At 61.2% G+C, this 26,193-nt stretch overlaps 2 protein-coding genes across 3 annotated transcripts; one reads left to right on the top strand and one right to left on the bottom strand.

Annotated features, from left to right (window-relative positions):
- Nucleotides 1-157: 157 nt before the first annotated feature.
- On the top strand, nucleotides 158-9,523 carry GMCL1 (germ cell-less 1, spermatogenesis associated). The gene is given in 17 exon segments (XM_048928048.1): nucleotides 158-445; nucleotides 1,726-1,849; nucleotides 2,015-2,027; nucleotides 2,030-2,076; nucleotides 2,078-2,152; nucleotides 2,623-2,719; nucleotides 2,818-2,915; nucleotides 3,254-3,366; nucleotides 3,528-3,593; nucleotides 3,722-3,806; nucleotides 4,010-4,100; nucleotides 4,956-5,096; nucleotides 7,345-7,414; nucleotides 7,817-7,892; nucleotides 7,992-8,137; nucleotides 8,255-8,342; nucleotides 8,738-9,523. Coding segments are annotated over 17 exon segments (1,659 nt in total). The 5' UTR covers nucleotides 158-248; the 3' UTR covers nucleotides 8,870-9,523.
- LOC125685178 (hexokinase-2) lies at nucleotides 9,228-25,716 on the bottom strand. Of its 2 annotated transcripts, none has more exons than XM_048928046.1 (18): nucleotides 25,576-25,716; nucleotides 21,237-21,399; nucleotides 17,329-17,477; nucleotides 17,012-17,131; nucleotides 15,408-15,503; nucleotides 15,183-15,282; nucleotides 14,768-14,951; nucleotides 14,276-14,431; nucleotides 13,927-14,160; nucleotides 13,236-13,540; nucleotides 12,822-12,970; nucleotides 12,435-12,554; nucleotides 12,235-12,330; nucleotides 11,942-12,041; nucleotides 11,678-11,861; nucleotides 11,366-11,521; nucleotides 10,930-11,163; nucleotides 9,228-10,430 (listed from the first exon to the last, which is right to left on the bottom strand). In XM_048928046.1, the coding sequence occupies exons 1-18, from the start codon at nucleotides 25,636-25,638 to the stop codon at nucleotides 10,286-10,288; spliced, it is 2,754 nt and encodes a 917-aa protein (XP_048784003.1). In that variant the 5' UTR covers nucleotides 25,639-25,716; the 3' UTR covers nucleotides 9,228-10,285. The 2 variants fall into 2 exon arrangements, with proteins under 2 accessions (XP_048784003.1, XP_048784004.1); XM_048928047.1 differs by lacking the exon at nucleotides 25,576-25,716 and adding an exon at nucleotides 22,435-22,603.
- Nucleotides 25,717-26,193: the final 477 nt, after the last annotated feature.

The following is a 26,193-nucleotide window of genomic DNA, read 5'->3' as shown; positions in this document are numbered from 1 at the left end:
GTCCTCGCTACGGCACTGCGCATGCGCAGAGACCAGAGTGCACAAGCGCGCCCCGCGCATGCGCATCTCCCGTTTCGCTACCTGCGTATGCGCAGACCCGCACCTCGCCCTTTGGGCATGCGCATCTTCCCGCAGCGTCCCTCCGCGCATGCGCACTCCCTCGCGCCACCACCCCCGCTCATCATGGCCGCCGCCGGCCGTTGCTGAGGCGTCTCCGTCACTTCTTCCTCCCCACATGGAGGGCGGCGATGGGCTCTCTGAGCAGCCGGCTGCTGAGGCGGCGGGGCGGCCCCTCGCTCGTAGACGGGGCGGCGGGGGAGGGAGGCCGAGGCGGCGGGGGGCGTCGGGGAGGAAAGAGAAAGCGGGGAGGGGGCGAAGGGCCCGGTGACAGCGAGAGCGAGAGCGACAGCGAGCGGGACGAGCGGCTCCACAGCGCCCCCCGCAGGTCTGGGGCTGAAGGGGGAGCGGTCATGGGCGTGCTGGGGGGCTCTGGGGTGGGTGGGGGGGTCTGGGGCCTAAGTGAGGCCTGTAGGAGGGATCTGGGATGTGCTAGTTGGGGTTTGGGTCTGATTGAGGCCCGTTTAGGGGGGGCTGAGCCTCTTTGGGGGGACCTGGGATGTTCTGGGTGGGACTGGAGCCTGTTAGGGGGTGGGGGTCTGTTTGGGGAGTTTTGGGACGAGGTGGGGGGGTGTGGGGCCTTTTTATTGGGATCTGTGGCCTCTTTGGGGGGATCTGGGACATGCTGGCGGGCCTGGAGACTGATAAAGGAGATCTAGGATGTACTGAGGGGGGCTGGGGACCCTTGGAGGGTGGGCTGGGTCTGTCTGGAGAGCTCTGGACATGTTGAAGGGGTGTGGGGCCTGTTTGAGGCCTTTTTATGGGGATCTGGGGCCTGTTTGGGGGGGGTCTTGGATGTAGAGGGGAGCTTGGGGTCTGATTGAGGCCTATTTAGGGAGGTCTGGGGTGTGTTGGGAAGGTCTGGAAGCTGTATGAGGGTATGTGGGGCATGCTGGGGGGCCTGGAGCCTGTTAGAGGGAATCTGGGATGTACTGGGGGGGTCTGGGCTTGTTAGGGGGGATCTGGGATGTTCTGGGTGGGACTGGAGCCTGTTAGAGGGGGGCTGGGTCTGTTTGGGGCCTTTTTTATGGGGGTTTGGGATGTGCTGGAGGAGTCTTGGCCTGTTTGAGGGGGGCTGGGTCTGTTTGGGAAAGGGTCTGTGGCATGTTGTGGGGGCTTGGGGCCTGTTTGTAGGAATCTGGGATGTGCTGGGGGGGGAGGGGGGGGTTGGGGTCTGATTGAGGCCCCATGTCTGGGCTCTGGGACACGTTGGGAAGATTTGGGACCTGTTTAAAAGGATCGCAGGCCAGTTTGAGGGGGTCTGGGATGTGCTGGGGGATCTGGAGCTGTTAGAGGGGGTCTGGGCCTGTTTGGGGAGGTCTGTCTGGAGGGGTGTGGGGTGTGTTTGAGGCCCACTGGGGGCCGTTTGGGGCCATTTTGGAGAGGTTGGGGCTTATTGGAAGGAGTTTGGGACGTTGTGTGGGGCCTGGGGCATGTTGGGGGGCTCTGGGGACGGCTGGTCATGTGGGAGCTCATCGGGGGGCACCTGGGGGTAAGGGTGGGGAAGAGGGGATCCGACTGCTCTGGGGAGAAGGACCCCTTTTTGCCGAGGGTTTTTTGTGGCACGTGACGTTTGAAAGCAGCATCTCTGTCACCCTTCTCACGTAGGAAAAAGCTGAAAAGCACCTCCATGTATATTTACCAGACTCTGTTTCTGAACGGAGAAAACAGCGACATCAAAATCTGCGCTCTGGGAGAGGAGTGGAACTTACACAAAGTCTACCTGCGGCAGGTGGGTGCTGCGTGGCGCCAGCAGGAGCTGCGCTGCCCGTCTCAACACCTCACATCTTCTCCTTTCGCCTCCCGTTTCCCACCCATGGGTGCCAGAGCAGAACCGACGCGGAGCTCAGGGCCGCGGTGCCACACAAACCCTTTATTTTTCTGATCTCTCAGGTAGACGTCAGTGGGTGATGCATCTCCCTGTGTGCACATCCACTGCTGGGGAGGAAAGTCGTGGCTCCTAGCAGAGCAGCGCATTTCGCTCCGCTTGGACGGAAACCTTTCACCCTCTAGTTTAAAATACCTTGCCCTGAAGGTATATTTCCATCGGTGCTGTCTGTGTACGTGTCCTTGGTGCGAGGCTGCCACCTTGTACATCAATTTCTATGTCTTGCATGCTGGTTTTTTCCCTCTGATACCCAAAGCGGGTTCCCTGATGCCCACAGGATTTGTGGCCCGCTGGTGTCGTTAAGGATGCAGCTCCTGGACTCGTTGTACCCCAACGCTGGTGGGGTTGGGAGGAAAGCAGCTGGCGCGGCTCTTCTGGCCCTGCTGGGCTCTTGTGTTTGGTTGCAGAGGCGCAGTTCAGATTCTCTGGGTGCATTTTCAGACACAAACTGAGCACACGTAGGCCTTTCTCAGCGCACCAGGGTGCCTCGCACGCTGCCTGTTCTCTGTGTGAAGGGCAACGCTGACAACCTTCAGCTCCACGCGCAGCTGCCCGTGCTTCTCAATCGAGTGCCGTTTCCAACTCGACCTCCTTCTCTCTCCTCTGCCCTCCTGCAGTCAGGATACTTCTCCAGCATGTTTAGCGGTTCCTGGAAGGAATCCTGCATGGACACCATCGAGCTGGAGATCCCCGACCAGAACATTGACATAGAGGGTGAGTGGAGCCCGCAGCGCTGCCGCGGAGAGTCCTGCCAGCTCCTCTCGGCTCCTGCCAGCTGGGCGCTGAGCGCTGTGCTGCTCTTCCCCTCCCAGCCCTGCAGGTGGCGTTCGGCTCGCTGTACCGAGATGACGTGCTGATAAAACCCGGCCGAGTTGTTGCCCTGCTGGCGGCCGCCTGCATGCTGCAGCTGGTGAGTGGGCAGCGGGGCCTTTCCTGCCTTCCTGCAGCGAGGAGAGCGAGGCGCCGTGGCCGTGTTGGAAAACGGCTGAGCTGCGGTGGTGGTGTGGAAGTTGTCAGCTGTGTGTGGAAGCGGTGCTGGAGCAGCTCAGTGTTTGTCTGCCCTGGTGCTGCTGATGGGTTTTGGTGGAGCTCAGGCCTGGCTGCTTGCTGCTGGCAGAGCGGAGGTCGCTGTGGCGCCAGCCATCGCTGTGGGTTGACAATGAGCTGTGCTGCATCTCCCCCTTCCTGCTTGGAGCGTGAAACCCAGTGTTTCTGCTTGTTTCTTTTCCCCCCCTTCCCTTTCTGCAGGATGGCCTGATCCTGCAGTGCGGGGAAACGATGAAGGAAACCATCAATGCCAAAACCGTGTGCAGTTATTACAACTCGGCGGGGACGTACGGCTTGGACTCGGTGAAGAAAAGGTGAGGCAGCGTCCTGCAGGATGCTCCCTGCACAGCACGGCAGGATCCCAGTGAGCAGCAGTTCCTCGTCACTTCAAGCTGTCTGCCTTGAGCTCTGTGCCCCTGAACTGCTGACATCCCCAGGGAAAAAGGAAGGCGCTGACTGCTTGCTTTTAACCCAGGTGCCTCGAGTGGCTCCTGAACAACCTGATGACTCACCAGAGCGTGGAGCTCTTCAAAGAACTCAGGTATTCATCCTTCGGTTTGCAGCCACGTTTGGTGCCTTTTTGGTGCTGGCTGTTGATGGATTGTGCGGATTCCCGACTCTTCCTTCTCTCCCTGAACCCCTGTGATCATTATTTTACTCTTTTTCCAGCATCAACCTCATGAAGCAGCTGATCAGCTCTTCTAACCTCTTTGTGATGCAAGTGGAGATGGATCTGTACACTGCCCTCAAGAAGGTACCTGGCACGGGGCGCTGACCTGCTGCTCCCCAGGCGCTGCTGTGTGAAGCAGCAAGTTGGAGCCCCGTGAAATGGGCTGTGAGCACTTGGTGCAGAATGGGGAACTGTGGGGTGTATGGAGACGTGGCTTTAATAACACACCTATGGCTCGTGGGAGAAACGATCTGCCAGGCTGACTGGGGTCTGTCTGTGTTACCTAGTGGATGTTCCTGCAGCTGGTGCCTTCCTGGAACGGGCCTCTGAAGCAGCTCTTAGCACAAGCTGATGCCTGGTTTGCTGAGCGAAGGAGAGGTAGGGACCAGGGATGGGCCTTGGGATCCAGGGGGAGGTGGCAGTTTTCATCTCCAGGCTTCCTCGTGTTTTCTGGGGATGGTTGGGTTGGAATGGAGCTCAGAGGACATGGAACCATGAGATGGTTGGGTTGGAATGGAGCTCAGAGGACATGGAACCATGAGATGGTTGAGTTGGATGGAGCTTCTGCTGAAAGGATTTGGAAGTTTGCGTCATCTTTGACACGGAGCCACCGCAGAGCGGTGAACGAAAAGCTGCACCTCACATACAGACAGGGTCTGTAGCAGAATGGTGTGTACAGCTGTGCTGTCATAGAACCATAGAATCACCAAGGTTGGAAAAGGCCTCAGAGCTCCTCCAGTCCCACCGCTCACCCGTCACCAGCAGCTCCCACTGACCCACGTCCCTCAGCACAGCATCCAGCCTTTCCTTCAACACCCCAGGCTCGGTGCCTCCCCCACCTCCCTGTGCATCCATTGCAGTGCCTGACCTTTCTGACAAGTCGTACAGCCTCATGTCCAGCCTGAATCTCCCCTGCCGCAGCTTGAAGCCGTTCCCTCTGCTCCCATCACTGATGGCACGAGAGCAGAGGCCGACCCCCAGCTCCCTGCAGCCTCCCTTCAGCAGCCATAGGGAGCAGTGAGCTCTGCCCTGAGCTCCTCTTCCCCATGCTGAACAATCCCAGCTCCTTCAGCCTCTCCTCATCAGCCCTGTGCTCCAGACCCCTCACAGCTTTGTTGCCCTCCTTTGAACACCTTCCAGGACCTCTTTCTTGCAGTGAGGGGCCCAAAACTGGACACAGCACTCGAGGTGCGGCCTCACCAGTGCTGAGCACAGGGAAACTCTGTCCCACAGAGCTGGAGGGTGACGCTGCATTCCTGGAGCTGGAGCAGGGCGCTGCCTTCCGGCCCGTGTTCGCTCACCTGCGCCTGCAGTACATCATCAGCGACCTGGCGTCAGCACGGATTGTGGAGAGGGACGCCCTCATCCCCCCAGGTGAGCGTTTGGCGCCCGGGGGGAGGTTGGGTGCTTGTTCTGTTTGCACTTTGCCCTCCTTAGGGTGATGTGCTGCTGTGGGCCTGCTGCCCGCAGGGCGGAACTGCATTCAGTGCTGTTATCGCTGGGCGCCGTTATGTTATCATAAGTTGATAAAAAATGATAAAACGTGATAAAAACACCATTTCTGCTCACGCCTGGCTGCTGAGGGCTGGGCTCACCTGCAGCTTCCTTCTTTGCTTGGAAGCTGCAAGCCTGGAAGCAATTTATCAAGTGGAGATCTGACCTGAAAACATTCCTCATTAGCACTGCTGCCATTTGTACCTCTGATCACAGAATGGCCAGGGTTGAAATGGACCTCAAGGATCATGAATCTCCAACCCCCTGCCTCATGCAGGGCCAGCTGATGGCACAGGACATCTCCCCTCGCTCCTCCCCTCCATCATCCCTCCCCCTGCTCCTCACAGCAGTGCCTCAGGTCTCCCCTCCCCAGGCTGGTCCCTCACCTCGAGTTTGGCATCTCAGCTCTTGGACAGGTCTTCAGGGGGAAATTCTTTACCCAGAGAGTGGTGAGGTGCTGGAACAGCTGCCCAGAGAGGTTGGGGACGCCCCGTCCTTGGAGGTGTTCAAGGCCAGGTTGGATGGGGCCCTGGGCAGCCTGGTTTAGCATTAAACGTGGAGGTTGGTGGCCCTGCGTGTGGCAAGGGTTCAGAGATTCATCATCCTTGAGGTCCCTTCCAACCCTGGCCGTTCTGTGATTCTTTGTGTGCGCAGCACGCCTGCATCTCAGTGGCACCCGTTTAGGGGTGATGCAGTGGCTGGGCATCACAGAAACACAGCATCTCACTGAAATCTGTCATTTTCACACTCTGTAGCTCCTTGACATCCTTGTGTCCAGGTCAGTGCCCTAGCAGGTTGTACCTGGGGCTGCTCTTTGCTCTGGCAGAGCGGAGCTGCGTGGAGGCAGAGCACCGCGATGGAGGCAGCGAGCAGCGCACGCAGCTCTGCTCTGCCAGCCCTGTGACCCTAACCCTAACCCTAACCCTAACCCTAATCCTAATCCCAACCCCTAACCCTAACCCCTAATCCTAACCCTAACCCCAACCCCAGCCCCTAACCCTAATGCTAACCCTAATCCTAGCCCTAATCCTAATCCTAACCCCAACCCCTAACCCTGCCCCTGCTCTTTGTGTCCATACTCGCACCTGGGATCGCTGTGCTCACACCATCCACGGATGCCTCCTGCCCAGCTGCTGACCTGCAGCTCGGTTACGGCTCTCCACGCGTGTGCTGAGCGCTGTGGGAGCAGCAGGTGGAGGCAGAGCACCGCGAGGAGGCAGCGAGCAGCGCACGCCGCTCTGCTCTGCCAGCCCTGCGACCCACATCCCTGAGTCACAGCAGGCGCCTCCCGTCCCGCGCCGTGTTCGGGGCAGCTCCTGGCGCTTCCTGCACGCCTTCACTCCGCAAACCCTCACCCACGGTGCCACGTGAAGCTGCGGGCTCCTTCCGTGTGCATCAAAGCTTGTTGCAAAACAGTCGTGGGGTGGAACGTTTTGTCCCTGCGGCGCAGAGCCTGCGGGCAGCTCACCTCGTGCGGCACAGCGCGAGCCGTTCTGGGGTCGCTCCCGTTGCCATTGTGGCTTTGAAGCCCATTTCCTCGTGCTTGGTGTGAAAGAGCCCACGGTTCTGGCACGGCTCCCAGCACGGCACAGCCGTTGTTTGCTTTCTCACAGCCGAACGGCCGCTGTGCCGCGCTCACCCGCTTTGTAGTCCGCAGTGGGAGAGGCGGCGGGGCGTGCGGTCATGCAGGAGGGATCTGCTGCTTCCTGCAGCGCTGGTTGTGAATTGCAACACCCCAGTGCTGAGCTGCAGGGAGCGGGGAAAGGAGGAGCAGCCCTGCACGGCGAGATCTGCTCGAGGCTTTGCTGTCCGCCCTTATCTGTTTGCAGCCAGGGGAGGTGTTAAGATCAGGAAATTCCACCCAAAAAGAGGTGTAAATGAGCCCTGATTTGCTTTCCTTGTATGCATTCATCCCACTGCTGCCTGCAGGAATGCTTCTGGCATTCCCCCGTCCACCCCCCCTGAGCACAGTGTGCTCCGGGACGCGGCCTTGCTGCTATCGGCCAGGAGAGCTCCCACACCCCGTGCTTTATCTCTTATGAACCTCTTAGGGCCAGCGCAACCTCGCTGCTGCCCTCGGGCTGTGCTCAGCACGCGCTGGTTGCCAGCTGTTGTTCTTGCTTTGCAGGATGGCTGTCCTCCGTGTACAAACAGCAGTGGTTTGCCATGCTGCGAGTGGAACAGGACAGCGACACTGGGTGCGTGCACGGCAGGATTTGCTCTGCTTATTTCTCATAAAGATCACACGGTGTGGTGTTTTTTTGGGGGTGGGGGCAGCGGTCCCACATGGGTGCACCTCGTGCCCACCTGGGATCCAGCGCAGCCCCTTGGCTGCAGGAGAAGTGGGGCAGCGCTCGGATCTGTGCCTGTTTCACCCAGCTGGGCGCTGTGCTGGGGAGGCCCGGCCTGTTGGCTCAGCCCCTTCACCGTGTGGTTCATTGCAACAGTCGGACCCCAAAATCTGTAGAGGTTCTGGAGGCGTCCTTGGAGATGGGGGCTGGGGCCTGGCAGTAAGCTGCAACCCACACAGGCGACGCTGGGAGCTCCTACGCATCCCAAGGCGCGCTGGTGCACTGTGCTGCTGTTCTGTTTGCTGGCAGGCCCCAAGAAATCAACAAGGAGGAGCTGGAGGGAAGCAGCATGAGGTGCGGGCGGAAGCTCGCGCAGGACGGTGATGTAAGTGTGCTCCAAACACGGGGGGCAGGGAGGGAGAGCTGCCAGGACGGGGCTGGCTGTGCGCTGTGGCTCTGGGCGCTCCACGGCCGTTCCCTGCAGTACTGCTGGCGTTGGACCGGCTTCAACTTCGGCTTCGACCTCCTCATCACTTACACCAATCGTTACATCATCTTCAAGCGGAACACGCTCAACCAGCCCTGCAGCGGCTCTGTCAGCCTGCAGCCCCGGCGCAGCATCGCCTTCAGGTACCTCCCTGAGCACAGGACTGGGCTGACGAGGCCTTCCCTCCTGTGCTGCAAGGAGCCCCTTTGCGGTGGCAGAACAGGAGGGCGCTGAGCCCCTTCCCTGCCTCGCATCCGTAGGCTGCGCCTCGCCTCCTTTGACAGCAGCGGGAAAATAATCTGCAGCAGGACCACGGGGTATCAGATCCTGAGCCTGGAGAAGGACCAGGTAAGCTGGGGCGCTGTGCCCTGGTGCGGGATGCAGAGCACCGTGCAGGGGGAAAGCTGGGCTGGGGTGCCGGGGGTCTCATTAATGTGGCTTAACGAGGTCAGAGCTGCGATGCCACTCCATTCCCCTGCACCATTGGGGTTCCCCTGTGCTTGGGGACAGAGGTGTTTCCATAAGGACTCTGCTGTTGTAAACTTAACGATGTTAAGGGAATGTCTGCTCGAGGGCGGCCTCCTCTCATGGCTGGCGATGTGCGACGCCAACAGGCAGCACAGAGAGCTGGAGCACCTCAAGAACACTTTATGGGTGCCACCAAAGGGAGGCGAGCAGCTCTGGGGGGGCAGTGCCTGGGTGCTGGGTGCTGGCACTGCTCACAGCTCCGTGTGCCGCCCCAGGAGCAGGTGGTGATGAACCTGGACAGCCGCCTGCTCGTCTTCCCCCTCTACATCTGCTGCAATTTCCTCTACACGTCGCCGGAGAAGAGGGCGGGCGGCACAGCGGCGTCGGAGGGCGCAGATCAGCACTGAGTGCATCGCTGCAACCCGGAGCCCATCCTGCATTGCTCCACTGCTGCAGCTGCCCAGAGCCACCCCACTGCCCCCCAGCACCGTGCTGGGAGCAGCTCACACATCCACCATGGGGGGGAACCCAGCCTGCTTTCCTCAGGAACACTGTGACCACGGAGTGCCTTTGCGCCGGCCCCTTGGGGTGCTGAGGGCTCAGCGCCTTTGTTCCTTTGTGTTTATTTTTTTTAACGTTGGACTGTTGTTGGCGTTGGCAATTTACAGCCCAGTTTTTTGCATTCCCAGAGGGGACCTTGGCCGTCCTCTCAAAAACGTCTTATTTTTTTTAATATTGTCAAAAAAAAAAAAAAGCTTTAAAAACAAAACAAACCAAACCAAACCCCCTGCTTGGAGCTGGTGATGAGGAGCGTGGGGGGAGGCAGCCCAGAACTGGGGTCAGGAGGAATGCTGCCCGTCGCCCCCCGCCTTGTGCCGTGGCTTCCATGGCTCAGCACAGCCCAGCAAACGGAGCTCAGTCGGTTCCACGTTTTTATTGGGGGGAGCCGAGGAGTACAACACCACCACACTGCCAGGGAAACCGGTACGAAAAGTACAAAAATAAGGAAGCCTCTCTATCTCTCTATCTATCACGGCTAAAAATAAATAGTGTAAACACGAGAGGAGAACAGCAGGCGCAGCTCCGCTGCTCGCAGCCCCACCGTCTTTGGCTTGGATCCGACTCGGGCCGGGGGGGCCGGGCTGAGCTCTGAGCGCCCCCCGGCTCCGTCCGTCCTTCCCTTCATATTGACAGCTGCGACTTCAGCTTCCCTTCTTCATTTCAACCCCGAGAGCGCAGTGCCGACGCAAAGGAGTCCCCTGAGAGCTCCGTCCTCCGTGAGCGCAGCTCTGCCCCACGCCGTGCTCGGGGGCTGCGGCGCATCCCTTCCCCCCATATTTTCCCTTTGGGGACAAGCAAAGTGCCCCCACCCCGCCCCGCCATGTCGGGTTCTCCAGTCTGACCCCAAGGAAACGTTAAATTAAGGGAAAAAAACGACAAAGAGAAAGGAAGATTCGGTGCCACCGCTAAAGGACACGGCGAGGTGACGCGGGACCGCGATGCCGGGTGATGCAACGGGACCCCCGTCCCCAGTGCTTCCCCACCTGTGCAGCTGATGGGGGAAGGGGGGGGAAAACAGACCTGGGGGTGTCCAGGGAAAGGCCGGCCCTACGGGGCGGGATGCGGCATCAGAAGGCTCTGCTCCGTGCGGATCCTTTGTGCCATCGGGGACACGTGAGTGGTTTGGGGTTGAGCGGGACACGGCCTGGGTGTCCCAGAGGAAAGCGAAGGGGGGAGGGCCCCGTGTGTGTGTGTGTGTACGGGGGGAGGGAGCGGGGAAGGAATCGTCCGTCGGGCGCAGAGCTCTGGGCTCCGAGCTGCCCCTACCGCTGCCCAGCCTCGCGGATCCGGCACGCCACGGCCGTGATCAGCGCCGCTCCTTTGCCGCTGCCGTCCTCTGACTGCAGGAAGGTCACCTCGCAGCACGGGGACAGCTGCCTCACCGTGTCCTGCATGACGGCTGAGAAGCTGCGGGAGGAGGAGGAGGAGGAGGAGGAGGAAGCCATCAGAGCCGTCCTGCAGTGCAGCCGATGCCGTCCCACGCCAACACCCAACGCAACGTGGGAGTGCTGGGAGCCGGGCACAGAGCACAGCCCGTGTTCTGCCTTCCAGCCCTGATTCAAGGCCAGCACCCAACCAGAGTCTCAGGGGCCCCCATGCAGCCCCACCGTGGAGCCCTGAGCCCCATGCATGATCTGCTATGGAGCTGTGAGTCCTTTGTATGCTCCACCGCAGAGCCCTGAGTGCAATGGACTACAGAGCCCTCAGCCCTTCATATGCTTCACCATGGAGCCCTGAGCCTTCTGTATGCCCCACTGTGGAGCCCTGAGCCCAGCGCATGCTCATCCCTGCACCCTTGGCCTCTGTGTGCACTCCACGGGAAGGGGCAGAGCTTCACCGCAGAACCCCCGGCCGAGCTCAACCCACAGCCCACCTCCCTGCTCCTCCGTCCCCTGCAGGCACTCACTGTGGGTGCAGTTTGTACAGCGTCCCATCCACGCCAACCGTCACCTTGAGGAAATCCAGCCCGCGATTCTCACGGATTTTATCCACCACGGCAGCCATTCCGGCCCCGCAGAGCTGCGCGGCGCGCCGGGCCACCACGGTGCACACCTCCTTGACAATGATGCTGTCGTCACACGTGCTCTCCAGGCCCAGATGCTGGAGGATGGAGCGCACCTGCAGCAGGGCCAGGCAGTCGCTGCGGGGCAGGGGGCACACGGTTAGGAGGTCTCCCCCCAGGTCCGGGTGTCCTGTGGCACCCATGGAGCCATAGCTTGGGTAACACGAACCAGAGTGATGCCCGGGGTGGATGCACTCCATTCCTCACACCGTATCGCCCCGGCTCTGAGCACCCAGGACCCCCCCAAAATGCAGCAGGATGGCCGCAGTCACATCCTCACCTTTCTATCTGGGACAGGAACTTTGTCTCAAAGATCCCCCTGGTCTTCAGGCGCTCGGAGATGCGGCCGCGGAACAGCAGCCCTCGCTTGGTGAAGTTGATCAGGATGTTGCGGACGATCTCCCCCAGGTACATCCCACTGATCATCTTCTCAAACCTGGAGTGGGGACGGCAGGGCCGAGCGTTGACACTCGAGGGCGGAGGGGACAGCCCTGCCCAGCCCATGGCACCCAGCACCGTCTCTATGGTCCAGCACCATCAGGGCTCTGCAGGGCAGGGAGCGCTCCTCTCAGCCCCAGCTGACACCACGCACCTCTGCTTCCCGGGGTTGAGGGACAGTTCATCCACAGCCAAATCAAACTCGGTCTGGATGTCATCCAAGCAGCCGTTGTCCCCAAACGCGCCCCACTCCATGTTGACACACATGCGGCCCTCATCGCCCTCCACCAGCTCCACGTTCCGCATCTCCTCCATGTAGCAGGCGTTGCTGCCCGTTCCTGCGGGGGGGGGGAGGGTCTCAATGGGGCTCAGGGGGAGGGCGTCCCCCCCGTGGGGCAGGGAAAGGCGCAGCGCTCACCGACTATCAGCCCGACTTCGCAGTAGGGGTCTTCGTAGCCGCAGGTCATCATGGTGCCCACCGTGTCGTTCACCACCGCCACCACGTCCAGGTCGAACTCCTGGAAGGGAAGCGTTGGGTTGGGTTGGGTTGGGTTGGGTGGTTTCCCACACGGAGATGATGATGCTCGGCTCCTAGCTCCAGGCTCTGGCAATCCACCCCTGTGTGATGACTGAGGGCGGTGGCTGACATCCCAACGCTCAGCCCATTCGTTCCCAGCCCAATTAACGCCGTTGCAGAGCTGCCCCGCTCACCTCTCTGCGGTGGATGGCCTCCTTCAGCAGGCTCACCACGTCCTCCCCTTCGCAGCCCGTGGCTTTGAAACCCTTTGTCCACTTGAGGAGAATCCCCTGGAGGGAGAAAAGAGGGTCGGGGTGAGCGGCTTGGGCCAGGAGCGCCCCACAGCCCCCAGATCTCAGGGACACACTCAGGATCCTGCCAGTGCCGGGCTCACCTCGTCCAGGTTGGTCTGCCTGCATGGGAAGGAGAAGGTGAAGCCCAGCGGGAGCGACACTCCCTTCATCCCCATGTACTCCAGGAAGTCGGAGATGCAGTGCACAATGTGGTCGAAGAGCTGGACGTGCAGAGTGAGGGCAGGAGGGCGCAGTCACCGCGTGTGCCGTGCACTGCAGGCTCCTCCACGTCCCCGCGGGCAGCGCTCCCACCCGTGGGATGCCGTCCTCCCTCTGTGGGGCGCCCCAGAGCCCCCTGACCCCAATCCCAGCAACGCCCCAAAGCCATCAGCGATGCTCAGAGCGCAACCTGTGCCGTTTCCCTGGTGGGGAAGTGATGCTCATCTGCCCTCGTCGGGTGTGTGGGATGGGACGGCGGGTGGACTCACCTCCTCGCCTGTCCCCTGCATCACCTCCAGCGGGATGGAGTAGATCTTGTTGTGCATCTCCACGCCGCGCCGCATGCCATTCCGCACCCGCACCAGCAGCACGCGGAAATTCGTCCCCCCCAGATCCAGGGCGAGGAAATCTCCTTTTTCTAAAAGCCAGGAGAGGGTCGTGAGGGGAGAGAGCTCAACAGGGAGCACCGTAAGCATGGAGGGGAGAAACCACGGCGGAGAAGGTGGAGGTGCCATTTCCCAGCCAAGGGCGCTGTGTTGGGTGCAGGATCTTCTGGGGGCTCAGCATCGGCACCCCAGAGCTCTGAACTGCGGTGCTGCTCCCCACCAAGGGGAATAACGGTGCCTCTGTGGCACAGACACTGGGAGCTCTGTGCCATGTGCAGGACATGAAGGCGCCCTCACCTGTCCCGTCTGGAGTTGAGCACACGTATGTGGGCAGCATCTTCACTGTGGCCTCCGCATGCGTATCCTTGCCCAGCCCCTTCTCCATCTCAACCCTCATCCTCCGCTTCACCTCCAGGAGCTGCTCGTGGCTCAGCTTCAGTGCCTCCAGGATCTTCTGCCGGGCCTTATGTTGGGCTGCCAGCCGGTAGGCCACCGCCGTCACCATGGCCGCCCCTTTGCCGCTGCCGTCTTCCGACCTCACAAATCGGATCTCGCAGTCAGGCAGCAGCTTCCTCACTGTCTTATGGAGGCGTCGGGCAAAGCTGTGGGAGAGGAGGAGGAGGAGGAAGAAGGCGGCTTGAGCGTGCCTTCACAGGTCGCGTCAGACTCTGAGATGGCCCATGTGGGCTTTGGGATCCAGTGGAGGTGCCCATGGACCACAAGGCCAGATGAGATGGATAACAAATGGGATCCAGTGGAGGTGCCCACGGGACCCAGCACGAGGTCAGATCTCCTCTGTGATGGCCAACAAATGGGATCCAATGGAGACGGGATCCAATGACGGGATCCAACAGAGATGCCAACAGGGCATCATCGTGAGGCCAGACTTCCTCTGAGATGGCCAACAAGTGGGATCCAATGGAGGCGCCCGTGGGCCCCCACCCTGAGGCCAGACTTCCTCCAGCTCCCCGTTGCCTCGAGGACTTACTGAGGGTGCTTCTTGTAGACAGAGCCATCCACGCCGACGGTGGAGCGCAGCCGGTCCACCCCCTTGTTCTCCTTGATGCGGCGCAGCACGGCGGCCAGCGTGGCCCCGCAGAGGTTGGCCGAGCGGGTGGAAACGATCTGGCAGATGCGGTGGGTGGCCAGGCAGTCCTCATGGGACGGCTCCAGGCCCAGTTTGGTGAGGATCTCGTGGGCTTTCTGCAGCCCCTCTTTCTCCCTGCACACCGAAGAACAGAAGACGTCTGTGCCTGGAGATCCACTGTGGGCCCAGCACTTCCCCCAGCTAGTGGGTGGTGTGTGGGACCCCACAAAGACACCCAGCCCCCGCTCACTTCTCGATAGCAGAGACAAATCTGGTCTCAAAGTGTCCAGTGGTGCGCAGATCCGAAGAGAGCTTCCCTCGGAAGAGGAGCCCCTCCTTGGCCATCTTCACCAGGATGAGGCGCACCAGCTCGCCCATGTACATCCCACTGATCATCTTCTCGAACCTCACAAACACAAGAGGTGCACAGTTGGACCCCCACCGTTAACCCCAACCGCGCCGCCCGTCTGTGGAATGGGAATTCTGTAGGACCGGGCTGTGGACATGAGGTGGTGGTGTTCCCTTTCATCGCTGATGGATTTGTTGGCAGGGGATCGACAGCCCCGAGCGCAGGGCTGGCAAGGGAAGCGGGCGTTGGGTGGACGTGCCAGCCCGAATCCCACGCGGTCCCCGTTGGTGGGACGGAGGACACTGTGACCCAGTTAACTGGGACAACCCCTCCAGTCCCACACAATGGGAGGATGGGCAACGTGGCGCAGAGCAGAGCCAGGAATCTGCTTACAGCTGCTTGCCAGGGTTGAGCGAGCCCATGTCTATCTCATGGTCGAACTCGGTCCTGATGTCATTGAGCACGCCGTCGTCCCCGAAGGCGCCCCACTCCATGTTGATGCACATCCGGCCCTCGTCCCCCTCCACCAGGTCGATGTGCCTCATCTCCTCCATGTAGCAGGCGTTGGTGCCCGTCCCTGCGCCGAGCACGGAGACCCGCTCGCATCGGAGGCCGGATCTCCCCTGTCCTCCCCAGTTACACCTCACAACCCACCAGAATCCCTGTGCTCAGCCCCAGTTACACCACACAACCCACCAGAATCCCCGCGCTCAGCCCCAGTTACACCACACAACCCACCAGAATCCCCGCGCTCAGCCCCAGTTACACCACACAACCCACCAGAATCCCCGCGCTCAGCCCCGCTCACCCACGATGAGTCCGACTTCACAGTTCTGGTCATCATAGCCACAGGACATCATGGTGCCAACAGTGTCATTTACCACCGCCACGATGTCGATGTCGAAGTCCTAAAATGGTGCAGAGGGCACTGAGTGCCACCAAAGAGCAGCACAGTGTCTCCGCTTGCACGGTGACGATGCACGTTGCGTCCCGTGTGTCCCATCGTGGGATTTTGGGAGCTGGGACCCCTTACCCCACGCTTCTTGATGGCCTTGCGCAGCAGGGACACCACGTCCTTCCCCTCCACGCTGCTGCACTTGAATCCCTTTGTCCAGTTGACAAGGATGCTCTGTGTTGGGGGAAGAGATAGAAGGGGACGCTCAGCCGGATCCCGCACCACCACGTATCCAAAACTGCGCCTCAAGGTCAGAACCATCAACCCGCTGCTCAAAGTCAGAGCCACCAACACACAACTCAAAAACAGAACTTCCCCATCCATGTCTCAGGGTCAGAGCCACCAACCCACAACTCAAAGTCAGGGCCACCAACCCACAACTCAAAGTCAGCCACCAACCCACAACTCAAAATTAGAGCCAACCCACAACTCAAGCTCAGACCCTCCAACCCACAACTCAAGAACAGAACTTCCCAATCCATGCCTCAAGGTCAGAGCCACCAACCCACAACTCAAAATTAGAGCCACCAACCCACAGCTCAAGAACAGAACTTCCCCATCCATGTCTCAAGGTCAGACCTACCAATCTGCAACTCAAGGTCAGAGCCACCAACCCACAACTCAACAACCCAACCCACGTCTCAAGGTCAGAGCCGCCCAGCCTCCTCCAGCACAGGGACGGACACGGCTCTGCAGGCAGCCCCTCCCTCTTATCACTGCCATCGGCATCTGCAGCGGTTCCCACGTCCCAGTTTATGGCCACAGGCACGTGAGTCATCGGCTCCCTGCCGCCGGCAGAGGGACGTGACCTCAGCTCTTGGCTTCATGGAGCCCTGCAGCAAAACCGGCTCTGATGCATGCGGAGGGCACCGGTGGGACGGGGTCTCACCCATCACCGCAGTCATAGGAACGCGGCTTCCGGCACCTCGGAATGGAGCTGCAGACGTGCCGAGCCGCTGCCGTGCCGTGGAGCTGCCCACCAGCCGACCCCACATGGGGCGAGCCCTGGGAAGCAGGAGGCGGCGGTGTGCGATGTGCCCAGCGAGGTCGCTGGTGCTGATGTGGTGCTCGGCACGTCCCCATGGCTGCCGGGCTGCAGGCAGCTGCTGCCCCATGCCTTCATCCAGCAGCAGCAGCTGCTCGCCGAGAGCACAATGAGAGAGGCACAGAGAGCTCTGTGTCCCATGGGAGCCACCGGGATCGCCGAGATGGCCGCAAAGGGTCATTCATGGCTGCGGGGCCACGTGGGGCTTTAGGGCCACGAGATGATTGTAAGGCCATGAGGGCGATGTAGGGCTGTAGGGTGGTGAGGGGCTGCAGAGCCACGAGGAGCTGTAGGGCCATGGGGAGCTGTAGGGTCATGGGGAGCTGTGGGGTCATGTAGGGCTGTAGGGCCACATGGGGCTGTAGGGTTATGAGGGGCTGTAGGGCCAAGAGGTGACTGTAGGCTTTCCCTCAGCCTCTTCGTGCTGAACCCAAAGGACCTCCTCTTCTCCCTACACACGTTGCCCTCACCCCCCTTCTCCATCCTCCTGGCCCGCCTTTGGATACCATTAGATGCTTTTAGGTCCTTCTTCCGGTGCTCCAACGGCCCCCAGTGCTCCAGGTGTGACCCCACCGGGGCACAGCCACCCAATCCTGCACGGAACGTCACCCCTCGGCCCCCCACATCCCTCACCCACCTCATCCAGCTTGGTCTGGTGACACGGGAAGGAGAAGGTGAAGCCGAGGGGCAGCTTCTTCTCCTTGATGTTCAGCTTCTCCATGAAGTTGGCCAGGCACTCAGCGATGTGGTCAAAGAGCTGAAAGGCAACGGCTGAGGATGAGCAACGGTGACATCTTGGTGTCTCGACAGCCATCCCAGCACCTCAGAGAACATCCCAGCATCTCAAAAGACATCTTGGCATCTCGAAGGACATCGCGGCGTTGTCTGGACTACTGCCCCCCTGTGGGTGGTTGTTCCTTTTGGGGAGGAAAATGGAGACGGGGGGAGGCCCACCTGCATCCCGCTGCCTCGCATGAGGTCCTCGTGGATCTCATAGATCTGGCTCTCCATCTCCACCTTCTGCAGGCCGTTGTCGGACACCTTCACCCGCAGCACGCGGAAGTTGGTGCCACCGAGGTCCAGCGCCAAGAAGTCTCCGTCCTCTGGGAAGAGAAAGCCAGGGGTGAACCCAGACTCAAACCACAGGGGTGAGCCCCAAAACCACGGAGATTAACTCCAACATTCTACAGGAGTAAACCCTGAAACTCCACAGGGGTGAACTCCAAACTGTACAGGGCTGAGCCCCAAAAGCACAGGAGTTGGCCCCAAAACTCTACAGCAGTCAGCCCCAAAATGACGGGTATTAACCCCAAAACTCTACAGGGGTGAATCCCCAAACTCTACAAGAGTTAGCCCCAGAACCGTGTGGGGATGAGCCCCAAAACCACGGGGCTGAACGCCCAAATTCTACAGGAGTTGGCCCTAAAACCACAGGATTGAATCCCAGAAATCCACAGAGGTGAACCCCAAAACCACAGGGGCTGGCCCAAAACTCCAAAACTCAACCCCAAAACTCAACTGCAGTGACCCCCAAAACTCCATAGGGGTTAGCCCCAAAACCATGAAATCAAACCCCAAAACTATGCATGTTAGCCCCAAACTCCACGGGGCTGAACCCCCAAACCCCACAGAGGTTACCCCAAAAACCACGGGGTGACCCCGCAGCGCTGCAGGTCCCGTAAGGTCACAGCACCGGAGCCATTCCCGTAGGCTGACGCAAGAATCCCAAGAGAGCTCCCCAGCCCTTCCCCACGCTCTGCCCTTCCAAAGCGTCGCCCAGCAGAGGAGATGCTTTCGGAGGAAATCCGAGCGCTGCTCTGGGAACGCAGCCCAGCAATCTGCAGAGCTGCTGGCACGTGGCTGCAGGCCGGCGCCGTCCCTCCGCGTGCATTTCGGCCCAGCAGGACTGGGGACAAGAGCGAGAGCTGCGGGGTGGCGGAAGGTGGGGACAGAAAGCAGCGTTCGGTGGCACACCGGTGTCTGAAGGGGGGATTGGGTGGGGGGTGCGTGGGGACACGTGGTGACCTCATGGAGCGTGTGTGACATCAGCGTGTGCGGGGACGTGGGGACACGGACGGTGACTTTGTGGGGCCTCCGTGACATTGGTGAGCATGGGGACATGGAGACATGGATGGTGACGTCATGGAGCCTCCGTGATGTCACTGTGCACAGGGACACAGACGGTGACGTCATGGAGCCTTTGTGACGTTGGTGGGCGCAGACATGGGGACACAGATGGTGACATCATGGAGCCTTCGTGATGTCACTGTGCGCAGGGACATGGATGGTGGCTGCATGGAGCATTTGTGACATCCGTGTGCGTGGGGACATGGGGACAAGGATGGGGACATGGGGACAGATGGTGGCTTCATGGAGCCTTTGTGACATCGATGTGCGTGGAGACACAGGGACACGGACACTGCGGTGGTGGCTTCACGGAGCCTTCAAGATGTCAGGGTGCACAGAAGTGGGGACACAGATGGTGACTTCATGGAGCCTTCGTGACATTGGTGAGCATGGGGACATGGGGACATGGACAGTGGCTCCACAGAGCCTTCATGATGTCTGTGTGTGCATGGAGATGTGGTGGCTTCACGTAGCCTTCATGACATCAAGGTTTGCAGGGACACGGGGACATGGATGGTGACATCATGGAGCCTTCGTGATGCCACTGTGCACGGGGACATGGATGGTGGCTGCATGGAACCTCTGTGACATCAGTGTGTGCGGGGACATGGGGACAAGGATGGTGACATCATGGAGCCTTCATGACATCAGGGCTTGCAGGGACATGGGGACATGGATGGTGACATCATGGAGCCTTCGTGATGTCACTGTGCGCGGGGACATGGATGGTGGCTCCACGGAACCTCTGCGACATCGGAGTGCGTGGGGATGTGGGGACAAGGATGGGGACATGGGGACAGATGGTGGCTTCATGGATCCTCTGTGACCGTGGTGTGCACAGGGACGTGGGGACACAGACGGTGGCTTCATGGAGACTTCGTGACATCGGTGTGCATGGAGACGCGGACACTGCAGTGGCGGTTGCACGGCGCCTTCACAACGCTGGTGTTTGCGGTGGGGACGTGGATGGTGACTTTGTGGAGCCTTTGTGACACCAGTTTGCACAGAGACACGGCTGGTGACATCACGGAGCCTTGAGGACATCGCTGTGTGCAGGGACGTGGGGACAAGGACGGAGCCCAGGGCACGGATCCAGGAAAGCAGATCCCAGCAGCCAAGGAACCTCGCCGTGCGCAGGTCGGAGCCGCAGAGCTCCGGTTTCCACCCCACACCCCCGGAGGTTGGGGCTCTGGGCGCTGCCTCGCACCGCGATAAGACGCAAGCAAACAGGAAAGCAAACAGCGCAGCTCACCGCTGGGGGCTGTTTGCTCTCTGCAAAGGGCCCAAAGATAAGCACTGCTTCCCTGCCCCTGCAGCAGGGCTGCGCGGAAAGCAGCGCCGAGGCGCACAGACAGCAGAGCTCGGCTCCTCTGGTGCAGAGCCGTGCCTCATCGACATCTCAGGCCCACACCCTGCATCTCGTGTCCTTGCCCCACATCTCGTGTCCTTGCCCCACATCTCGTGTCCTCCCCCTACATCTCAGCCTGACCCGCTGGCTGCGTAAGCCCTCTCATCCAGCATAATCCAGGAGGTGACGCCGACCCTGAAGGTCTGAGCCCTGCAGAGCGCCCCGTCCCGGCCGGGAGGAGAGGCAGCCTGGCAGCGATGCTTTGGGATCGCTGTGTTGGGGTTGCTCCAAATGATGGCTCGGCAGCTGCTGGGAAGGACGGCCCGTGCTGGGCCAAGCGTCCGTCATGCAGAGTGCGGCCGGACGCACGGCTGTGAGTGGGGCAGGAACGCCACGGGTGGGGGTGGGTGAGTTTATCACGGTAGGGCTGGACCTACGTGATCTTTAAGGACCCATCCAACCCAACCACCCGATGGTTGTGTGACCTTTAAGGACCCTTCTGACCCAAACCATCCCATGGGTCTGTGACTCTGAAGTCCCTTTGAACTCCTCCATTCAGTGGCTCAATGCTCTTTAAAGGACCCTTCCAACCCAACACTTGATGGCTCTGTGACCTTTAAGGACCCTTCCAACCCAACTCTCAATTGCTCTGTGATCTTTAAGGACCCTTCCAACCCAACACTCGATGGCTCTGTGACCTTTAAGGACCCTTCCAACCCAACTCTCAATTGCTCTGTGATCTTTAAGGACCCTTCCAACCCAACACTCGATGGCTCTGTGACCTTTAAGGACCCTTCCAACCCAACACTCAATGGCTCTGTGACCTTTAAGGACCCTTCCAACCCAACACTCAATGGCTCTGTGACCTTTAAGGACCCTTCCAACTCATCCATTCCACGGCTCTAAGCTCTTCAAGGACCCTTTCAACCCAATCATCCCACGGCTCTGCGATCTTTCAGGACCCTTCCAACCCATCCATTCTGCAGTTCTACAACTCCCCGATTTCCCACCAGCTCCCAGCGTTCTTTGCTTTTCCCCCATCAGGTTTTAGAGGACCCCACAGGAGGGTTCTGGGAGCATCTGCACCCAATGACCGCACCAGGAAGTCGTTTGGCGTCGGATGCACTGATGGGAGCCCAAAGTGGAGCCGTGCCCCCCCCAGCCAAGAGGCGCCGATCCCTCGGGGAGGATGAGAGGCGTGTGGGAAGGGAGCAGAAAGGCGGCATTGTCAGCTGCCTCCTCACGCGGTCCCCATCGCATTCAGCGCTAATGAGAAGCGATGATCCGACCCGTGACCACCTCATCCTGCCAGCACAGCGCACAGGAGGCCCTCGGTCCGAGGGAGACCCCCACCCCGGCTGCACCCAGCTGCCCCACGGCGCCGTACCTGTGCCGTCTGGGGTGGACCTGACGAAGGAGGGCAGCATCTTGACGGAGGCGGTGGGGTTGGTGTCAGCACCCAGCCCCTTCTCCATCTCCTTGCGGAAGCGTTCGGACACCTCCTGCAGCGTGTCCTCGGAGAGCCGCATGTGGTACAGGTACTTGTCCACCTGTGGGGCACGGAGGGGCAGCGGTGTGAGCAGTGGGGCTGGGGGACGTGGGGACGACGCAGCCGCAGATGGAGGGTGGGAGTGGGTCGCCCACAGCAGGGCATGACAGGGGTGTGCGTGGAGAACTGCTGCCAACACCCAGAGCCGCTCTGCAACTCAACCCCAAGGTGGCCCAAGAGAAATCCAGCCCCACAGTGGCCAAAGAGGCGTCCAGCCCCATAGAGGCCAAAGAGGCGTCCAGCCCCACAGTGGCCAAAGAGGCATCCAGCCCCATAGAGGCCAAAGAGGCGTCCAGCTCCATAGAGGCCAAAGAGGCGTCCAACCCCACAGAGGCCAAAGAGGCGTCCAACCCCACAGCAGCTCAAGACAAGTCTGACTCTACAGGTGGCCCAAGAGAAACCCAGCCCCACAGGTGGCCGAAATGAAGCTCAACCCTACAGATGGTCCAAAAGATGCTCAACCCTGCAGGTGGTCCAAAAGAAGCCCAAACCTGGGGTGGCCAAAGAGACGTCCAGCCCCGCAGTGGCTCAAGACAAGTCTGACTCCACAGGCAGCCCAAGGGAAGCCCAGCCCTACAGGCAGCCTAAGAGAATCCCAGTCCCACAGGTGGCCCCAGAACCCCCACCTGCAGGCGCCCAAACACGCTGGCACAGCCCAGCTCAACCTCCGCCACCCCAAACTGGGGTTGGATCCCCAGCCGTGGGGCTGGGAGTGACGCCTCGGTTCGGCGGGACGCAGCGCTCCGCAGGGGATGCCGGTGGCGAGGATTCGGCGCAGGGCCCCGCAGGGATGGCAGCCGGCAGCCGCTCGCCCCACGTGCAGCAGCAGAGCAACTGGGAACGGAACGCCTCGTCCCTGAGCCGGCTGCCAGCTCCCATCCGAGCGGGGCAGGGACAGACGGACGGACGGCGGGAGGCGTGCAGACAGACAGACGGACGGCCAGGCCGTGCCCCGGCCCCATGACCCTTCCCTACCCGCTAATTAAAGGGCAGCGGCCAACTCAGAAGGAAACCCCACCCACGGGGCTCAGCTCACCTGTCTGCACGCACGTACGGCTCCGTCCCCCCTGCGCCCCCCGCGGCGTCACCAGGCCCGGGTCACCTTCCTTTAATCCCCAAAGCCCTTTTAAAACCCAGGATCATCTTCTCCTCCAAACTCAGCGCCCATCCCACCCGGCTCAGCCGGGTCAGGGCACCCAGCACCCACCTCCCCCCCCCCCCCACCGGCCTTTTCCCCTCCCCCTCCCCATAGGAAGGGCGCTGCTTTGGGTTCCGTTTTTTGTGTTCTCTCCACCCCTCCCATCTCCAATCACCCCCCCGGGGCCCCACAGAAGGAGCCGAGGCTGCGCCTTTCGGGGCGGATTCTTTCACTTTTTGGCGTGGATTCTTTCGCTTTTTGGCACCGGGGGAAGACAAACAGCTCTTATGCATGAAAACCACATCCGGGCCCGAAAGGCTTTAACCCCGAGCTGCACAGAACCCAAAGCACCGAGCGTGGGAACCCCCCCCCCCCCCTCCCCCAGACCCCCTCCCAGCTCTTACCCAACCCCTCACCCCATAAAACCCCGCAGCTTTGGGGAGCGCTGACCCCATTCTCCCATCCCGGAAGGTGACGAAGGCCACGCCGCCGCCGTGACCCCGCAGCCCCACATCCTCACCACCCCACGTGTGCACGCTGTGACCCCACAGCGCAGCCGAGCCCCCGTGACGCAGCCTGGAGTCACTTCCAGCCAGGCTGAGTCACCGCGTTCCTGCTCGGCCGGTTCCTCCTCCCCAGCCCTGCACCCAATTTCTCAGCCCCATCCATCCGTCCTCAGCCCCATCCATCCCACCCATCCCTGCCTGGCCCCACTGACCCTTTCTCAGCCCCACTCCTCATTCCTCAGCTCCATCCATCCGCCAATCCTTCCTTGGCTCCGCTCATCCTTCCTCAGCCCCATTCGTTCCTCCTCGGCCCCACTCACCCCTGCCCAGCCCCACTCACCCATCCTCAGCTCCACTCACCCATCCATCCTTCCTTCGGCCCCATTCACCCCTCTTCAGCCCCACTCATCATTTCTCAGCCCCACTTCCTCTTCAGCCCCATACGTTCATCCCCAGCCCCACTCACCCTACCTTGGCCCCATCCATCCATCCTCAGCCCCATCCATCCACCCATCCCTGCTTGGCCCCACTGACCCTTCCTCAGCCCCTCTCACCCTTCTTCAGCCCCATCCATCCATCCCCAGCCCCATCCAACCTTCCTCAGCCCCACTCACCCATCCTCGGCCCCACTCACCCTTCCTCAGCCCCATCCATCCATCCTTCCTTCCTTCCTTCGGCCCCATTCACCCCTCTTCAGCCCCACTCCCCCATCCCCAGCCCCATCCATCCCTTATCAGCCCCATTCACCCTTTATCAGCCCCACTCACCCACCCCCAGCCCTGCCCACCCTTCCTTGCCCCCCATCCTCATCATCCGCAGGGGATGCTCTTTAAATCTGCCCCCAAAATCCCTCAAGGCGATGGAAGGAGGAATCTGTCTGTCTGTCTGTCTGTCTGTCCCCACTGCTGGGATGAGGAGGGGCCGCTCCCAGGACCCCGCAGTCACACAGCCCCTATTGGGGCTGGTGGGGGGGAGGGGGGAGAATGAAGAAAGGTCCGGGGGAAGGAGAAGGAAAGCTGACAGCCCCAGTGTTTGTGCTGGGAGTCATGAACTCGCCGCTGGCTGTCAGCCACCCCGCTGTCACCTCAACTGAGTCACCCCACTGTCACTTTACCCCGCTGTCAGCCACCCCACTGCCATCCCATCGCTTCCCCCGCTGCCCCCAGGACCCGACGAACCCCCCAGGAGCTCAATGAGGGGCACGTGGGGCCGCCCCCCCCCCCCCCTCCCGTGCAGGTTGTGGGTTTTGGGTTCTGTCCCACCTTCGGGGCATTTCGGGATCCGCACCCCCCCCCCCCCCCCCTCCCAAATTCGGTCTGAAAACGCGACCCAACGGAACGGAACCAACCCGCAAAGCCCGCATTTCCCGCCCCATCGGATCCCCTATAGCGCAGCTCTGCCGTGCGGCGCCGACCCCCCCCCAGCCCCCAAACACCGACCCCCCCCCCCAAAACACCGCTTCCATCCCCGCACCCCACCCGGCACTCCGCCGCCCCATAACCGGACGGAGCCGCACGGCAACGGCAGCGCCTCCGGACCCCCCCTTCTCTTCCCCCCCCCTCCCGGCGTTACACAACCCTCTCCACGTGCCCCCCCGCCCCCCCCCCTCCATCGGAGCTCCTCGGGCACTTTCGGCACTTCTTTTTTTCCTCCCCCCCCCCCCCCCCCCCCGCGCCTTTTCTTCACTTCCTACCGAACTCGGCCAGCGTGGCGCTCCGCTCTCCTCCCCATCTTCGCCCCCCCCCCCCCCCCCGCACCCCCCCATAGGACCCCACAGGAGCCCATAGGACCCCCATCCCCCCCCCCGCCCCCCGCCCCGCATCCACCACGCGATGCTCCGTCCGAACAAAGAAGCCGCGCTCAGCCCAGGCGCCGCTCCGGTCCCCGAATCCCACCGCGTTTCGCCCCCCCGCATCCCTCAGGACCCCCCCTGCCCGGCCCGGTCCCCCCCCCGCCGCGGGGCCACGCAGGGACACGCGGGGCACGTCCCGCACGGCGGCAGCGCTCAGCCCGCCCACGGCCACGCGGGGACAGCGCCGGCGCCGCCGCTCTTTTTTCCGCCTTTCTTCCTCTTTTCTTCCATTTCTTCCTCTTTTCCCTCCGTTTTTATCGCCCCCTCCCCCCCGTTTTTACTTTCGTTTTCTTTTTTCCTATTTTTTTCTCCTTTTTTTGCCCCTTTCCCCCCCTTTTTTTTCCTTGTTTCATTTTTTCTCCTTCCTCTTTTTCCTCCTTTCCTTTCCCCCTTTTTTTCCCCTCTCCCTTTTTTCCCCTTTTCCTTTTCTCCCCCCATTTCGTTTTCGCTTTTTTCCTTTCCCCTTTTCCCCTTCCCTCGTTTCCCCTTCCCACTTTTCCCCTTCCCACCTTTCCATTTTTCCCCACTTCCCTCCTTTCTCTCCCCCTTCCTCCCTCTTTCCCCTCCCTTCTTTTCACCCTTCCATCCCTCCCCTCTTCCGACACCCCCTCCCCTTTTCACCTCTCCATTCCTCCCCCCGCTTTGCCCCCCACTTCCAACTCCCCTCTCCCCCCCGCCCACCTTCTGCGCCTGGTCATGGTTGAGCTCCGTGAAGAAGTACGCGAGCAGATGGGACGCGATCATGTCGGCGGTGCGGTGCGGTGCGGAGCGGTGCGGTGCGGTGCGCCGATCCCGCCCGTCGCGCTGAGCCTCATTGAGGAGTTTCCCGGCTCCCCCCCCGCCCCCCCGCCCCGTGACGCCGCGCCGCAGCCGCTCCTCCATTGGAGGAACAGAGAGGGTGTGGGACCCCCCCCGAGGGACGGGGCGCCGCTAGGGGGCGCTGTAAGAGCGTGGGGAATGGGGGGGGATGTGGGGTTGGGGGGGTGTAGGGGGGCTTAGCTATGGGGTGGGGGTGTTTATGGGGTGGGGGAGTTGCGGGGGGGGGTTATGGGGTGCGGGTGTGTGTAGGGAGCCCGTCTGTGGGGTAGGGGTGCGTGTTTGGGGGGTGTGTATGGGGTGCGGTGGGGGTGTGCGCAGGGAGGACCGGCTGTGGGGTGGGGGAGGGTATGGGGTGTGTGTGTGTGTGTGTGTGTATGGGGTGGGGGGGGTGTAGGGGGGTGTATGGGGTGGGGGGGGTGTGGGATGGGGGGGGGGTGCGTAGGGGGTGGGGGGGTGAAGAGGGCTATCTATGGGGTGGGG

This window comes from Lagopus muta, chromosome 27, assembly GCF_023343835.1.
Source record: "Lagopus muta isolate bLagMut1 chromosome 27, bLagMut1 primary, whole genome shotgun sequence".
NCBI lineage: Eukaryota > Metazoa > Chordata > Aves > Galliformes > Phasianidae > Lagopus > Lagopus muta.
The sequence above is the reverse complement of the archived record's forward strand: the minus strand, read 5'-3'. Positions and strand labels throughout refer to the sequence as shown.

What these genes read in the sequence shown, in the direction of transcription:
- LOC125685178 (XM_048928046.1), bottom strand. Translation starts at nt 25,638, where the DNA reads ATGATCGCGTCCCATCTGCTCGCGTACTTCTTCACGGAGCTCAACCAT. An exon ending in TGAAGTCGGACTCATCGTGG is followed by an intron (nt 14,952 to 15,182) that starts GTGAGCGGGGCT and finishes TGCTCGGCGCAG; the next exon opens with GGACGGGCACCAACGCCTGC. An exon ending in CTGTACAAACTGCACCCACA is followed by an intron (nt 10,431 to 10,929) that starts GTGAGTGCCTGC and finishes CTCCTCCCGCAG; the next exon opens with CTTCTCAGCCGTCATGCAGG.